The 15857-nt window shown below is 45.1% G+C and overlaps 4 protein-coding genes across 4 annotated transcripts; 2 read left to right on the forward strand and 2 right to left on the reverse strand.

Moving 5' to 3' along the window:
* Positions 1-2977: 2977 nt before the first annotated feature.
* On the forward strand, positions 2978-3362 carry LAJ45_04794 (uncharacterized protein; the record flags this gene model as incomplete). Its single annotated transcript, XM_046114370.1, has 3 exons — positions 2978-3023; positions 3103-3160; positions 3230-3362. The coding sequence occupies 3 exons, from the start codon at positions 2978-2980 to the stop codon at positions 3360-3362; spliced, it is 237 nt and encodes a 78-aa protein (XP_045972396.1).
* A 4359-nt stretch (positions 3363-7721) lies between these two features.
* LAJ45_04795 (uncharacterized protein) lies at positions 7722-9579 on the reverse strand (the record flags this gene model as incomplete). Its single annotated transcript, XM_046114371.1, has 2 exons — positions 7722-8591; positions 8935-9579. The coding sequence occupies 2 exons, from the start codon at positions 9577-9579 to the stop codon at positions 7722-7724; spliced, it is 1515 nt and encodes a 504-aa protein (XP_045972397.1).
* Positions 9580-10260: 681 nt separating this feature from the next.
* On the forward strand, positions 10261-11640 carry LAJ45_04796 (uncharacterized protein; the record flags this gene model as incomplete). The annotated part of the gene is made up of 6 exons (XM_046114372.1): positions 10261-10477; positions 10800-10954; positions 11007-11199; positions 11272-11404; positions 11463-11558; positions 11622-11640. 6 exons carry the CDS (start codon positions 10261-10263, stop codon positions 11638-11640), a joined length of 813 nt encoding a protein of 270 aa, XP_045972398.1.
* A 1294-nt stretch (positions 11641-12934) lies between these two features.
* On the reverse strand, positions 12935-13822 carry LAJ45_04797 (uncharacterized protein; the record flags this gene model as incomplete). The annotated part of the gene is made up of 1 exon (XM_046114373.1): positions 12935-13822. One exon carries the CDS (start codon positions 13820-13822, stop codon positions 12935-12937), a length of 888 nt encoding a protein of 295 aa, XP_045972399.1.
* Positions 13823-15857: the final 2035 nt, after the last annotated feature.

A 15857-nucleotide genomic window follows, 5' to 3' on the forward strand; every position in this document is an offset into this window, starting at 1 on the left:
TTAGTAGGGAATGATCGAGATGCAGGTTTTGAGGTGGCATGAGAGCAGGGACCACCAACACTTGGAGCTTAGCTTACTTTGATAGATCCGGATACATAAAGTTATACGTATATGGTTTTCTACTTTATTTTTTTTTTCTACTCGCTCACCTCTCCCAGATTATTTCTCTAATCTTTGTCAGCACACTCATGCATAGACCTAATTAAAGCTGGCAAAGAAAACCCACCTCGAGGTCTTCAAAAATTGGGAGTTATGACCTGGGGCTCTACGAGTCTCTAGTCTTCCGACCAACTTCCGTTTCTAAACGTAAAAGATGCCTCGAACCCCTGGGGATAATAATTATCACCGTTTGGAATGAAATCCCCTTCGAATCCTGGATAGTGAATTGGACTTCCTGGAGGGCCGCCGATGATAGTTGGTCTTTGAAAGTTGCCCCTTAGAGTCCGACGACTAGGAGGGATTGGGGATGGGCTCGGTGATTGTGGCGGACTGGGTGGAGGAGTCGGAGCTGGTGAATTAACGGGACTTGGAGTGCGAGCAATGATGAGAACCACACGAGCAGGACGACGCGAAGAAGACGGAACAGGGCCCGAACTAGAAGGGACAAGTCGAGGCAGAGAACGCCCAGGTGTCTGAGTACGGCTGAACGTCTGAGTAGGGCCAGACCCACGATCAGGGCTGGGTCTACGGGAAGGACTGGTCCCAGGCCTACCTGAAAAGCTAGTCGGAAGAGTAATTACGGTGGAGGTGAAGAGATCGAAGAGTCCAGCAGGAATGAACCAGCATAAGACACTTTTGATAAACTTGGGCCGGTTCAATAGCCTTGCTGGTGCTTTGAAGTACCACTGCAGGAAATCACGTTAGAATGAGTTAGGAGCAATTGAGATTATGAGCCGGGATCGCATCAACAGATATGAGCTAAATCATGAGAAAAGCGAAGAAGAGTATAAAAGTCAACTAGAAACATACCCAGATGCTTTTGAATACTGGTCTAAGATGCATCAACTGCTGAGCTGAATTTTCCACTTCGAATAGCACCCTTGACTATCAGAAGGAGATGCTATTCTATACTAATATCAGCATCGAAATCGGTACTACATGTACGGATGCGCACACACAAAACGCATGCGAGAACTCACATTCAAGTGAGAGCTCAACAAAGGTTACTTTCGGAAACGCTCAATCAGCGGTGATGATCAATTACCAAGACACTAGACTCGAAGACTTTCCGATGAGCTACCATAAGGTTAAATAATAAAAAAACTGTCAGACGCGAGCGAGAACTTACATTGTACAAACAAAACAAGTAACTCACAGAAACGAGTGAGTTCGACGATTGACCTAGGCTGTTTTGTTCTAATTGAAGGCTAGAGACTTTTCAAAATAGGATGATTAGATTTAACACGGCATCAAAAGAAGGGTTCAATAACTTACGATAACTAGTGCGATTTGTGAAAGCACGGGCGTATCTGTCTCCGACAAAATATATCTATCCATTTATTAAAATCATCCAAAACAATAAAGCTGAGGTTGTACGAGATCGTACGTATAAACAGCCAACGTCAAAATCCCCTCGATCGTATAAAACTCGATGAAACGCCTAAGAAAAGGGTGTAGAAAGAGAAGGTTATCCATGCGGTGGTGATAGCGATGGAGGAGCCTGGAGATGAAGAGATTTTGAGATAGAGAGATGTAGGATGTAGGGAGGGATGGTAGTAGGAGACGGATGGTGGTAGGAGAGGTAGGAGAGGAACGGTGGGAGGGAGGGGCTTAGTCGAAAAGAGGAAACAGACTTGATCAAGGTGAAAATTGTGTCGTCGAATTTACCTACTAAGAAATTCAAAACTCTGACCTGCTGGTACCATCAAAATCTTTCCGTTGGGTTCCGCAGGTGTGGGCTCAGATTTCCGGATACAACGATCATTGCGATTTTCACGTGACCTGTCATCTTTGCCTCGAAGAGGACCATCACGAAGTTCACTTACTAACAACAACTAAATACAAAAGAAGTTAAATATATTCATGCAAGCTATTATTCGTGGTTTATTCGAATTCCCATAATTCTATCTCACGATCTTAATAGTTCCCGTGAGGGGCATTTCTCGAGCAGGCACTCCCATATATATTAATGGCCTTAAACAATTCAACGAAGGGGGTCATGGCTTTACAAACAATTCAGTCAAAATATAATCCACCCTTATTTACCTTTAAATTTTACATCCTTCCCCAGCGTGTCGTCATTTATCCAATAATCTCCATGAAATCCCCAATCAGGATCAGGAGTACGCAAATCTCAGCATGTTTGTATTGCCCTCCTAAGTTATAAGAATAATAACACAAATAGCTGTCGACATATTTCGACAATTCTACTATCGAAAACTTGAACTCTTTATCTTTTTACATAGATAAAACATAGGCCCATTCATTTGAATACATCGTATGATGTGAATGGAGCGACACAGATAGTTACTCGCCGCCCAGGGTGAGACCCACCCTAATGTTTTAACGCCTTAGACGACGGGACCGGGAAGCTGCACCGGGATCTCTCGGCCAATGGTGCAGCTGGCTTAATGGTGAAGCGGCATAATATTCTCCTATCTCCGGTGCCGTGTGCTTAGCCCTATTCGTGCAAATAGAGCCCTCGATATATACGTGAATCTTCAACGAAAAAGCATTATATGATCGGAGCTTGGTTTGAGGCTGCATAAAGCTTTGAAACTTCCATTTACAGATGAGATATAATTGAATCTACTCTCTTTGTATACAAGTTGCCCGACTTCGTACTGTACATACATGTATACACGTATGTATCCTTCGTTCTCGTGACGTCTGCCACAATAGGCAATACTTAGGGCTAGATCTGGCCCCACCCCCTCAACCTATAAGTACCAGAATCTCGTTCAAAGCTACATGTACCTTCCTTTTCTATCCTCCACCCTCAAATAGCGACGGACAAAAATTTAAAACTTACATCATAATGAAATCAAAGAGAATCAACCCTATGTTTGGAGCCGGAATCACCTGTGAGTCTCAAGAAATTCCAACTAATAAACACTATCAATGAGATACAGCTACACTAATGACTCATACCTAACTATTCAGTTAACGATGGACTTGCTCATTTACGCACAAGACTACAGGAAGATCAGGAACGCATTGCGTGAGTTTCTCTAAACTTGTCCCCTCTCACTCATGTGTATGTATACTAACATCCCTCTCATATTTACAGCGCGTTAGAAGTTATCCTGGCCCGTCTTACTGCCGATGTTCAAGCGGCGAAGAGGAAGAAGGAGGAGCTCGAGGAGGAGCTCGAGGAGGAGCTCAAGGAGGAGCCCAAGGAGGGTACTGCTAAGAAGATTTAAGCAACCCGAATTGTGAGGCTGGGTCCCCAGTTGAGCTGATAAAATGGGATGAGGCATGAGCATTAAGGAATGGCAGAGATCTTTTTTTTTTCTTTCTATCTATGGGTGAGCTGAACATCAAATTTGTGTTCACTCAACAAGCTATTTCTCATCGTGAATTAAAACCAGTGATCATGAACGTGAATACACCTGATTATGAAGTCTACATGTAGTTTCTTCCCTATTTTTGTGCTCATCGGCTATGAGCAGCTTTCTGGTGATTATAGAGCTTTTGCCCATTCCAAAACAAGTTCCCGCTTCAAATAAATTTCCATAACTCTTCCTATTACTTTCAAAATCCATCTACTTATAACTTCCATGATGTTTGTAATGCATCTCTTGAGCACCTATCACACGCAAGACCGAAGCTTTTTGAGAGTTCTCGCAGCGTGTTAAACTATCCCGGGATGTGGGCCTATAGGCAGCTCAAACATCACTCTCCATAACCTGTCCTCCACCGTCAACTCTTCTTTTAACCCCATCGCAATCTCTCACCGATATCATTCTCATGCTGAGTAACCACGATATTCTTGAAGTCTAAAATTAGTTAGCATGACAGGGGACTAGGCATTTCAACACATATCTCCTTCAATGCAGCAGGAAAAGAGAGCGTCAAACTCGAGCTATGCATTTCCGCGTCTTCCATACGTATACCATAAACTGCATAGCCGTATTGTCACTCAAAACTCACGTACATCTCATAGGCCAGATTTCAGTAAATAACCAAGTAGCAACTACGTACTACACATAAATGTACGGCTCAAGCTGACGACGGTATATATGCTTCTTCTTCACAACTCGACATAGCACCGGCATCACCATTCGCATACGTTCGTCATATTGAGATTAAACCTAGATGATTCCCATGATATTCTGACGGTAATCTCCTTATATGCTCATCATCCAGCCATCCAAACCTGACTGTTAACTGTTTTAGGTGTTGTTCAGAAGGCTCAATATCAGTTTGAACTTCCAAGGTGCAAGAACTCGGGGCCTTTTCAATGAAGAGCGAATACACCCTGCACGGGGCAGATATAAAGTCATCTGGTGGCGTTCAATCCAACCCTCACTGCCCAGGTAGAAATCTCTGTTGATGTCTCCCCAAGCACATATGTGTCGAGAGCGTTAAATCAGAAGATGAAGATCATATTATGTTTACCTTCCGACCGATTTATATAAAGGGGTATAAAAACATTAACAGATTGTATTTTTAATAGGAAGATTTGCCATTGTCCTAATAGGTAAAGTTAAGGTTCCATATCCTATCCAGCGCCGATTTACCAGTACTGCTAAATTTACATACATATCAGCAACAGCAAGGAGAGAAAGCGAGCATTACTTTCACGGGCCCATTAGCTATGCAAATTACACTAATGATGACTACGGCGGTCTCACCATAACCTCTAAATCAAGAAGTTGTGCTACCGAGGTTGATCGTTCCGACCGCCGGAATGATGCATGCGTCCAGGCCTAAGCAAGCAAGGCAGAATTGATGATATAATTGGATCCAGACGGGGTTCACAAGCTTTAGTAGGTGAAAATATACACATTAAATCCCAGATTCTTCTTCCATGCCCTTAACTCAAAAACGAGTTAAAGAGTTATGATAAAATTGAATTCAACTGGCCAGCATGTCTGAGTAACTGCCAAATGCTTATTTATCAGCTGCAGTCGATCTTTTCTCACTAATTCTTTTATTATTCTAAACCAATCCTTCATCAATATGTACAGTTTTGAGTTGTCATGTGACAATAAGGATTTGAGATGCAAAGGTTTCTGTTTTTGAGGTTTGAGCAAATTACACCTTTCAAGTGCCAATAAAAACGCATACTAACTGAGGCTAGGCGCTATATAGGAACTCATAACCTCATTATCATTGATAAAGAAATGTTTTAAGCTCAAGTACTACCTCCCCGCTATAAACTTCATAAATTTATGCAACCTCATAGCCACGCCTGATCTAAACCTCCAAAATATAAATGGATTTCCTAAACGCCACCTTATTCCTTCAGAAATTTATAATTTGTTTCTTCGACGGTGTGATGCATGATACTGCCACCATGTCCATAAATAAAATTAGTTACGACTTGAAGCTTCACCGGTAGTTAACTTATAGCTCCGACTTTACCACTGCTGTATTTTTACTTGCGCAGCTACTCTGCCTATGTAAGTAATCATAGTGTTATAGTAATGTAATTTCTTGGGGTCAAGGAACTTCTCTTGATACATGTAGTTTATCATTTAGTGCCTATACGGGACGGTAGTGCCTCGACATATTGCAGCCTCGGGCCTTGCCTCGATGGGTTTCAAGTATAACTCCATGTCAAAAATCCTGGGACAAGCCCCCGTAGCAACTCGCGGTTGCGTTGTCCCATGATTTTTGAACGAGAACTATACATACATGCATTCACAACAGTTCCTTGACTGAGTTTAATATCAAGACATGTGATCGGATAGAGGCTCTTTCAACTTCTGGCTACATGTACGGCTCGCGAAAAAAAAAAAAAAAAAGAAAATAGCTGTCAAGAACATGCCCCCCAAACTCCATCAACTACCGGGCAGAAGGTTCTGTATATAGTAGGTACATGTAGCCAATGGGCATAAGTTCCTAATAAAATTTATGATTCTTTCTTCATTTCAGTATGATTATTTTGCTTGTGCAAAAAAAGAACAAAAGGTACTGCAGATCTGGCATCTACTACCCCCACCCCTGGATCGAACCATGGACCTTCTATAGACGTTCAAAGGTCAGGCACAACCACTCGGTGTTCCGGAAGGCGAGTTAACCGTTAAGCCACTCGCCCATGTGTGTTTCTCGCCCTGAGTCCTACTTGAATGCCAAGATTCCTTAGCTACTAAGACTAACCTAACTAGGCGCGCTAGCCAGACGTACAAGTACCACACGCTGCAAACATTCCGGAAGTCAGAACGAAAAGCTGAGTACTGTGGGCTCCTTCCCCCTTGCAGAAATCCCTTTAAGGGCCAATGGGACTATCGGGTCACAGAAAACTCACTTACGCATTAATTCTACCAGAATGTGTAGCTATGTATTTCATCGTTACAAATATCCAGTCTTTCTACTTCAATAGAGCGTATTTGACAACCGTCAATTTCAACTATTGACACTTCAAACTTGACAATTTCGGGAGGCAAAATTAACAGTTCCTCTCAGTGGCCAAAATCGATCTGGTTAACGGTATGACAGAATAAACCCCGAAAATGAGGCAATTCATCACGCTACCTGTGAAATACGCTGTTGGAACTGAAAATTCATACCCATGATACTAGCTTCGGTCATAACAAAACTGGGTACTTGTGATCCTCCTGGTATATCTCACAGCATGCCGCCCCACCGGAATTCAAAGTTAACAGCCCCGGTTGCCATTTCGGAGCCCCACAATTTGTAAATTCTTGAAATTGACAGTTGGCAAATACGCTCTAATGAGCCTCGGACAAATATTATATATACATACACAGTTATCTTTCACAACTCTTGCGATTGCCATTCACAGTCAAGACCTCTAGTATACGTATGTACATGTTATGTATTTCTACTACATTTTATGTTCCAAGGGCATGCCAAAGTGTGTCCAACAGTGACTACAAACCCGAAAAAGCGCCTAGCCTCGTGCTAAAAATAACCATACTGATCATAATCCCCAGATTTAACTATTGATAACTAGGAATCCAGATTATTCTCAAGGCTAAATCTGATCTATGCTATAACGTCTCCAACCCCCCACAATCACCAAGATCTCGCAATCTAAGAATATAGCCGCAAGCCCAGCTAGATAAGAATTTAAGCTTTCCCTTTCTGCCGGCTACACTCATCTCATCGACGACAAGCCCCATTCCATTACCCGGTAACAGATTCAACTAACATAGCTCCATCTTCACAGTTTAGGTTGGGGCCTAATTCGAGTTTAACCGGATCATGAAACCTCACTCGCTCCGGTTAAATCCAGAAAGGGACGTTGCTCTCGGGTTTATACACAACGAGAGAGATGGGGGTTGGATAAACGAGCATCGTGAGAATGATGAGGTCTCGTGAACATTTTTGCTCCGCTTTGGCCTTTATCCAGACGAGACTTGGTGATGAAAGTGGAGAGCAGGGGAGGCAGAATCTCGATCGTGGAGCTCGTCGGTAGTTTTTCTGTCGGTCGGAATCACATGGCAAACGATATAGAGTAAATTGGTATTCTACTTATGCTAGGAACAGTGCAATAAAGTCACGGGTCATCACTCGCGTCTCATGTCTCATGTCGATGTGGTTTTGTGAAACCCACAGGTCTCACTCACAGTCGATCACTCGACCCCCGCTTAGCCTAGGTATTCGTTGACCAGATCCAACAGATCTGCCTTCCTAGCCCTCTCTTCAGTGCATAACATTACCTTTGGTAACCCCACGTTTTCCTCGTCCTCTCCGTTAATCATTCTCCCTACTGCCACCCCACTCAACCAAGCATTAACCATCCCCTCCCCGCAATACCCCGCAGACACCCATTCTTTGCCGCCTTCGGGCCTCTCCCGTCCTCCCGTCATAGACACCGGAACAGGCCCAACCCAAGCCATCAAATCCGGCGTAAAACCCATAACACCAGTCCAAGCACCCTCCGTCATTGTCGCCCCATGCTTCCCAGTGACAGTACCAACAATACCAGCGAGATGGGCAGACGCGAAGATGTTCATATCCTCATCTGTGGCCCCGACCTCGCCAAAGCCGAAATTTCCGGTCTGGAACAGAGCTCCTCCGATCAATACCATGGTGTCACCCTCTCCGTCAGGAGGCGGGACCTGTGTCGCGTAATCGAACCCCTCGTTGTAGGTAAAGCTGAAGGAGCGGTCTTTATGCTCACCAAATGCACAGCCGCCCTGGGTTGGACGCTGTGCCGTCATGTGCCCGCGAACGGGGAAGACGAGGCCTCGGAGACCGGGGAGTAGATGGGCTGCGTGGGCGTTTGTAGCGTGGACGACATGTTTGGCGAGGATGTTTCCGCGGGGAGTAGAGACGAGGTAGTGGGAAGGGTGAGATTCGGAGGTGGTAACGGAAAGGACCGGTGTAGAGGTATCAAGAGAAAAGTGGGGGTGGCTTTTAAGGAGACGGTTGAGGATAGAGGTTACGAAGCGGTAGGGCCAGAGGGCGCCGGCGGGGGAGGATATTGCACCACTGGCCGAAGGAAATGGATATAACTTATGAGGGTCAGCTAGTCCACCAGGCCTTAATTTCTTTCAGGATAAAAGGTTTTTTGAGACGATGATGCATGTATGGGCGGTATAAGAAGGTAATTAATTAACGCTTGATGACAACAAGAGAAATATAATAATATAGGATATAGTGTGGGTAAAGAATAATTCCTCCCTACCCCAATATAGAGAAGTCAACGGCATATAACCCAGCAAAGAAACAAAACTTTTGTAACTAGTTGGAAATGATAATTATGGTATCGCGTGTCGTGTTGAAATAAACCAGGGTTCGGAACGTGAAACAGAATTGGAGAATAGTACCTGACAGGGAAGATGTTCTAGAACGCACCTTTCTTGTTTCGTATTTCTCGTGCAGCAACCATAACCCTCGCTGATCTTCAAAATCCCGAAGAAACAACCTCAGCTGATACTTCATACCCTCCCAGGATTCCTCCTCAAAACATATATCTAGCGTATCACACTTCCTGATTTGACTATGTCTGAGCATTTCTTCGCCTTCTGCCTCAGCGACGGCGATCAATGCGTCTAGATGTGCAAGACGGAAACGGATGATCTCCATGGCCATTTTCTTTCCGTGCTTATTCTTCAAAGACTCGTATTCACTATATGCACTCTCCTTAATGTGGCCACCATTACGACCTGTCGCTCCAGAACAAGCCTCGCGAGCGTCCAACATTGCAACACTGAGAGGTTTTTCGGTTTTCTTCCCGTTGGGGGGTTCTAGCAGCGTCTTCGCGATAGCTGTACCTGTAATTCCTGATCCGATGATGACTACATCAACTTCAGACGGTAATTCATCAGACTGGTGCTGTGATACCACCGGATGTGGTTCCTGGAGCCAGAACGACTCTGTTGGATTTTCACATGGCTTTCCCGGGTCGGATTGGATTCGTTTCACAACAGGAGCAATGGCTGAGCGAAGGGACCAGGAGAAGGCGATGAGGAGTTTGATAGTTGATACGACGCCTCCCATACTGGCGATAGGAGCGGAACGGAGGAATCTCAGGGTTACTCACTCGTATTTCATTATCGAACGTAGCTGTTTCCTAGCTGTAGAGAGAGACTTGAAATTTAAGTCAAAGCTGTCCTGTCGTGTGCCGTACATACATGAGGTTCGTCATTGCCTTACTTTAACAGGCAGGATAAGCGGGACGTATCCGGGTAACAATCCAACAACTGACATAAACCGGACGGAAGCCCGGCGGTTGTTTAGACTCCGGCATGTTTACATACTCTAAAACGCACTTTAGCCGGTAAATGACTAGCCCGCAAGGGACCTCTTTGTCACTTATCCGCCCACAGCTGCAATGCCCCTCCTTTTCCCTTTAGATATCAAGATCGTCGGACACTAGGAAATCAATACGTACATCGTCACCACAGACAGGAACAGAATAGAGAAGAAGATATGAGTTTCAAGCTGCTAAACCGTTTTGGTCGCCCAAGCTTCAATTCCTGGGAAAATCAATCCCGAATTGCTCGCAGCGCTACTGGTAAATACCTCGCCGGCGGCCAGCTGGCCAGAAACCTATATCTACCTTCGAGGAGTCCCTCTTCTGCTCCTCTTCTCTCCTGTGCTCATCACCCGTACTCCATTAATCCATCTACCCAAAAATCTCACCAATTCTCTACCTCTTATCATTTACAATCAGCTACAATGGTTGAGAAATACGTTCCCAAGGATGGAGACGCAGTCCTCCCTCTCTTCTCTTTGAAGGGCAAAACAGCTATCGTTACCGGCGCTGGTGCTGGAATTGGATTGGCCGTTGCTGATGCTCTTGCGGAGGCTGGTGCCAACGTGGCTATTTGGTACAACAGCAACAAGAAGGCCATTGAGAGAGCGCAGCAGATTGCTGACAAGTGGGGAGTTACCTGTACGTGGACCATTATTTCCTCTTCCCTCCATTACCAGCATTTTGTTTTGTCCTATACCTCCATGCCTTTAATCCATTCTCCATCCATGGATCCAAGCAGCCAAAGCTCCGGCCTGGTGCGCTTTTATCTACCTCTCTTTCACTGCCATCACCCGTGGAAGCTTCTCTCCTCGCGATTGAGACTCCCCCACGACGGAACCCTACCGGAACATCATTCCGCATTCCCTGCTTCCCTATCCCCCACCCAGCTCTTCATTAGCGCTACCGCACAATCGTTTATCCGCTATCGCTCTACCCCGCCATTGCTCTAACCCCCATTTAGGTAAGGCCTACCAGGTGAACGTCACCGACCAAGCCGAAGTTGCGAAATACACCGACTTGATTGCTGAGGAGTTCAATGGCCGCCTTGATATCTTTGTTGCCAATGCCGGTATTCCATGGATCAAGGGTGCCATTCTCGATAACGGTGCGGAGGGGGTAAGTAGTATTCAGTGGATTTGAGACTAGCAATATACTTACGGAAGAATAGCACGAACACTACCACAAGGTCATTGCCACTGATCTTGACAGCGTCTACTATTCCGCTTGGGCAGCCGGAAAGTGGTTCAAGAAGCAGGGCTCAGGATCATTTATCGCTACTGCTTCCATGAGTGGACACATCGTCAACATTCCTCAACTGCAAACTACTTACAACGCAGCCAAGGCCGCGGTCATTCACTTTTGTAAGATTTCATAGTTCCCCTTGGATTGAGGAAGTAAAAAAAAAAAAAAAAAAAAAAACTAATTTCCAAAAGGCAAGGGTCTTGCTGTTGAATGGGCCGGCTTTGCCAGAGTCAACACAATCTCCCCCGGTTATATTGCGACTGAGATTTCCGATTTCGTCCCCCAAGAGACCAAGGAGATCTGGAAAGAGAAGATTCCATTCCAGTAAGCTTCACCCTGTTTTTATTTTTCGCGCCCTTGGACATGCGCTAACATAGCCTAGCCGTGAGGGTCTCGCCAATGAGCTCAAGGGAGCTTACTTGTATCTCGCCTCTGATGCTGCGACATATACTACTGGTACCGATATCATCGTAGATGGGTATGTTTACTCCGCATTCTCCTACACTTGCGTGAACTGGGCTAATATATTTGGTGATGTTAGTGGATACGTTCTCCCGTAAATTCATAAGCTGGACTTATATATGGATGTACTATTCAAACTTTATGTTATTAGAATTGAAAAGTCATAAGTAGAACTGAAATGGAATTACCCCGCTATCGGGGATTTTCACGTGCGTGTATGATTAATGCAAAATGGTGAAAAATGATGAGACTTGAAGAAGGCAGAAGGTATCCCTGAATGGTAGTTTGATACTAGGCATGCTCTCTTCTGAGAACCTTGTTGGCTCCCGGAAAAACTGTGTGTGGGGGGTCCCTGTAGTCGGGCGACAATCAAAGTGCAGATCGAGTATTTGTAAGAAAAGCCCCGTGGCCAACAGATCATCCCCTGCAGGCGCGGAGGTCAAGAAGTAAGACTTTCAGATGACGTGAGCGTTGGAACCGCGGCCTGTCGGTTCTCTTACATGCCAAGAATGGTGTCTTAATTTGCTTAGTGAGATATTTAACTTAGTACGAGTGATTGGATATGATTGAGGGTTTTTCTCTTGACAATACTGACTGCAACTGACGTGCTCCTCCTATTCCCTAGCTAGATCTCGCTAGATTCAATCGTATTCAACTCTTTTGCCATACTCTTGGAGAAGAATCCTCAAATCCTCCTAACACTCGAAGGAAAGCTTCCTTATATCCAAGAGCAACAACATCCGTGGGGGGTTGGTGGAGGGAAACGTAGGTGAGATATGGTTGTAGAGGAAAATTCTTTTGTGGAAAGTCGGGCCTGTATTGGGGAGACAGAAGCAGTCTAATTAATCTCGTGCCCGTCCTGTGGCGTGAAGTTTGCAGAACGAGGAACGAGTTGGCAAAAGTCTGGGCACGAGACACTAGCGGCTGCTGTACTCTATATCTTGGCATTTCCTCTATAGGCCCGCACCTCAGAATGTCAAGCAGTTTGTCACAAGCCAACAATTACATCACAACTATCTAGTTGGCAAGAATATATCGCAGTACTGCGCATCTACTGCATAAATCTTTATAAAATCACCACCCTTGCGAGAAAATTTTCTGTCCATGGTTTATTCGCACTCCGACTAGCTGCCAGAGGTGATCGCCAGATCTACAAAAAAAATGGACTTGCCAGACAAAATGATAGAATCAGAGGAAAGCTACAAAATCTCCTCTCGTTAATCCCAATGCTTATTTATACCAGCTTTAACCATACTATAGCCACAATTCGTTTCCTTCGATAATCTACACCCTTTGGTTAAGATTAAGCAATACACGGTTTCGGGAGAGCAGAAACTTACGGATCGATTCGCAATAACGAAGTCTAGCCGTCTTTTAACTTGCAACCCTCCTTTAAAGCCCTAGGTTCTCGTATCTTGACACACGAAGGGCTTTCCTGGTGTTCCTATCGTTGAAATGCCTGGGGTTGGCCGGTGAGCGTTCACGGTTTCGGGAGGCAGTTAATAGCCGTTCATGTCTACGTTCATGTCTATGCGAGGCAGATGACACGGCCCTCCATACGTTAGGAAGCTCTGAACGAGATCGCCTTTGATAGTCTCCATCCCGGCTTCCATGAGGAATTATATTTGTCTTTTGCTCGGGGGTCCAGAGAGTCGGTCTATCCATTCTTCTTTGGGATTCGTTGAGTTTTAATGCATCCTCATTCTTGGTGGACATTCCTTGCGCACCCACAGTTTTCTGTGCAGAAGGTACGCTGCCGTCTTCCATGTCAAAATCATGTGAACCCTCGGATACAATAACTCCTGGAAGAGAGTCCACCGGTTGGTTTGATTTTCCATCCTTATCATCCAAATGCCCTAACATAAAGCGGTGACGATTCATTTCAACGTGGCCGAAGAGGTCGCGATCGTTATCATTGGCGTACCTTATATCATCGCTGTCGTTTGCAGAATTGTTCATAACCACATCACCATCGGTCCCGTCACATTCCATTTCATCTGTGAGACAGATTGGGTTTTCCTGTGCTCCCTCTCGATTAATATCCGGTTCAGCCTTTTTTAAATACTCCTCGATAGCTTCCTCTGGATTTCTCTCGCCCGCAATCCTCCGAATGGTGTTCTTGTCGGCGTTTGAGAACCCGGAACTTGACAGAATCACCTCGATATCTACCATCATCTGAGGGAAATTCCCCGCGCTTTGCCCGATGCCGATGATTATTGGTTGCGGTGGTGTGGGGTGTAAATTGCTACTTCTGCGGACGTCGTCCCGGGTTTGTTGCATTCTCTTCAAGATAACTTTGGTACCTTTTCTTTTCCGGCCTCTTGATTGAGTATGATGGTGTTGGAACTCCCCTCCTTCCCCTCCCTCCCCTCCCTCTAATGTTTATACTTGGCCCGGTTTGCGGGGAGGCTAGCACCTTCAACAACGGTCTGAGGAGTTGAAGTGTGGTTGTCTTGCTCAAAGAACTGATTCCTATCACTAACCAACCTACCATAATCTAGGTCGGTGATCGTAGCGGAACTGCCACCGTCACGGAGTAATAAACCTTGTTGCGATGGCGTGAAAGGAAACTTCTCGGCTATTAGTATTCTGAAGAGTTAGGATATATCGATAATAACTCACCCATACTTTAGGATCCCGGCTCAACGGCACAACATTCTGAGGGTTTTGGTCCATGCGCTAGGAGTGCGTTAGTTGACTACATACTTTCCATGCATGGCTAGTCACCTCATGAAGGCCTTATCGAACAAACATCACGAGGCGAAAAGAAATGCAGTAGCTCAGAAGGATAAGTACACACCCTAGAGTGGATGGATTCGACGCATTCCGGCGCATTCAGCATGACGTCTTCTCTCTCTTTAGTTGGTACATTTTGGGTCACCTCCTTGCTTCTCCGGCCACGACGACTACGACGTTTACCGTCTCTTGTCATCTTCACATTTTGATACGAAATGGAAGCTGAGGTATAGAAAGTGATCTCTCTATTTCGGGGGGATGTGATTGTTGTTGGCAGAGATGTGTGGGTCGACAGCGCCACGAGGATGGAAGTTTTCTTTAAATTACCCCTCCATCGAGGCTCCGCTGGTAATGAGCTTTGAAAACTTTCGAAATTCACTCCACAGCTTGTCACTCGGGATTTCGGATTAACCTTTTTCCGGTTACACTGGGGAGTTTTGTTGCTATGTATTATGCGGGCTTTTTTTTTATCTGGTCTATTCAGAATTTAGGGTACTACGATGGAATGTATAACATGGGAATGTTTTTAGTGTTTGATATTTTTTTGTCTTTTTCGTTGGCCGGGTGCGTGCGTTTCGATGTCGGAGGCAGCATGGCACTCGAGACCGGCTACCGCTTGATGCATGGCGTCACGGTGCATGTGTGTTAAACGCGAGGGAGGGGTTGTGTAGACAGGTCGAGGGCAAACTTTGGATAGTGGCAATGGCTCCTATGTGTAAGATAATTCTTCTTTTTCCATCTCGGTCTGTTTTCCCAACCCCTTCCTCTATCAACAATGACGCTTAAGTGTGACCATTTCCAAAGCTATACATTCTGTACAACATTACGGAAGCACTATGCGGAGGAGATAGTGTACTCTGTTGTTGTTTGTGCTGTCCACTCGATGACCTTACTACGATCCCTCTTCCTCGAAAAGCATGCGGGGTGTAATCCAGTATGTTCCTAGTTCGTTCATCCATTTCAAACTAACACTAACACCACGGTGGTGATATTCTTTATGTCCTTATCTAGAGGGTAGGATCACTATATGTATCCCGAGATATCCTGTGGGCTCGTGAAGGTAAATAGCTATATTAGTGCTGCAGCGGGCTGAGTTGATTGGTGGAATCGCGCGGTGCTAATCCCTTCCTATACATACGGGAACTTTGATGTCTATCTTACTCGCTCGTTACTCTATATTCGCCGTCTCCTCCACTCACTTTATAGCTTTCCTCTCGCTATCTTCTCAACCCACCATCCCGTTCTCCCCGCCCATCCACTATACATTCCACTTACATCTCTCCGCTCATTCTCCTTGATTATTAGCTCATTGATCTTTCTTTGCAGTTTGTTCACTTACGGATTCAGGCCCTCTCTAGGCCCATTCTTATACTTCGGTATTAGTAATAAGCACGATACCTGCTATCTTGAGACTTGGAGCATGATCTGGATAAACAAGGCGAGACAATTCATGGCCATATCTAATGATGATGAAGCAAGTCTTGAGAGTTCTAGTGTATCGAAAACCCCCACTGATCCCTTGGCTAAACGAAGATGTGTTTTAACTACAGATTTCCTCATCACTTCTCCGCATTAGAGT

This window comes from Morchella importuna (assembly GCF_003444635.1).
Source record: "Morchella importuna strain M04M26 chromosome Unknown Morimp01GS012, whole genome shotgun sequence".
Classification (NCBI taxonomy): domain Eukaryota; kingdom Fungi; phylum Ascomycota; class Pezizomycetes; order Pezizales; family Morchellaceae; genus Morchella; species Morchella importuna.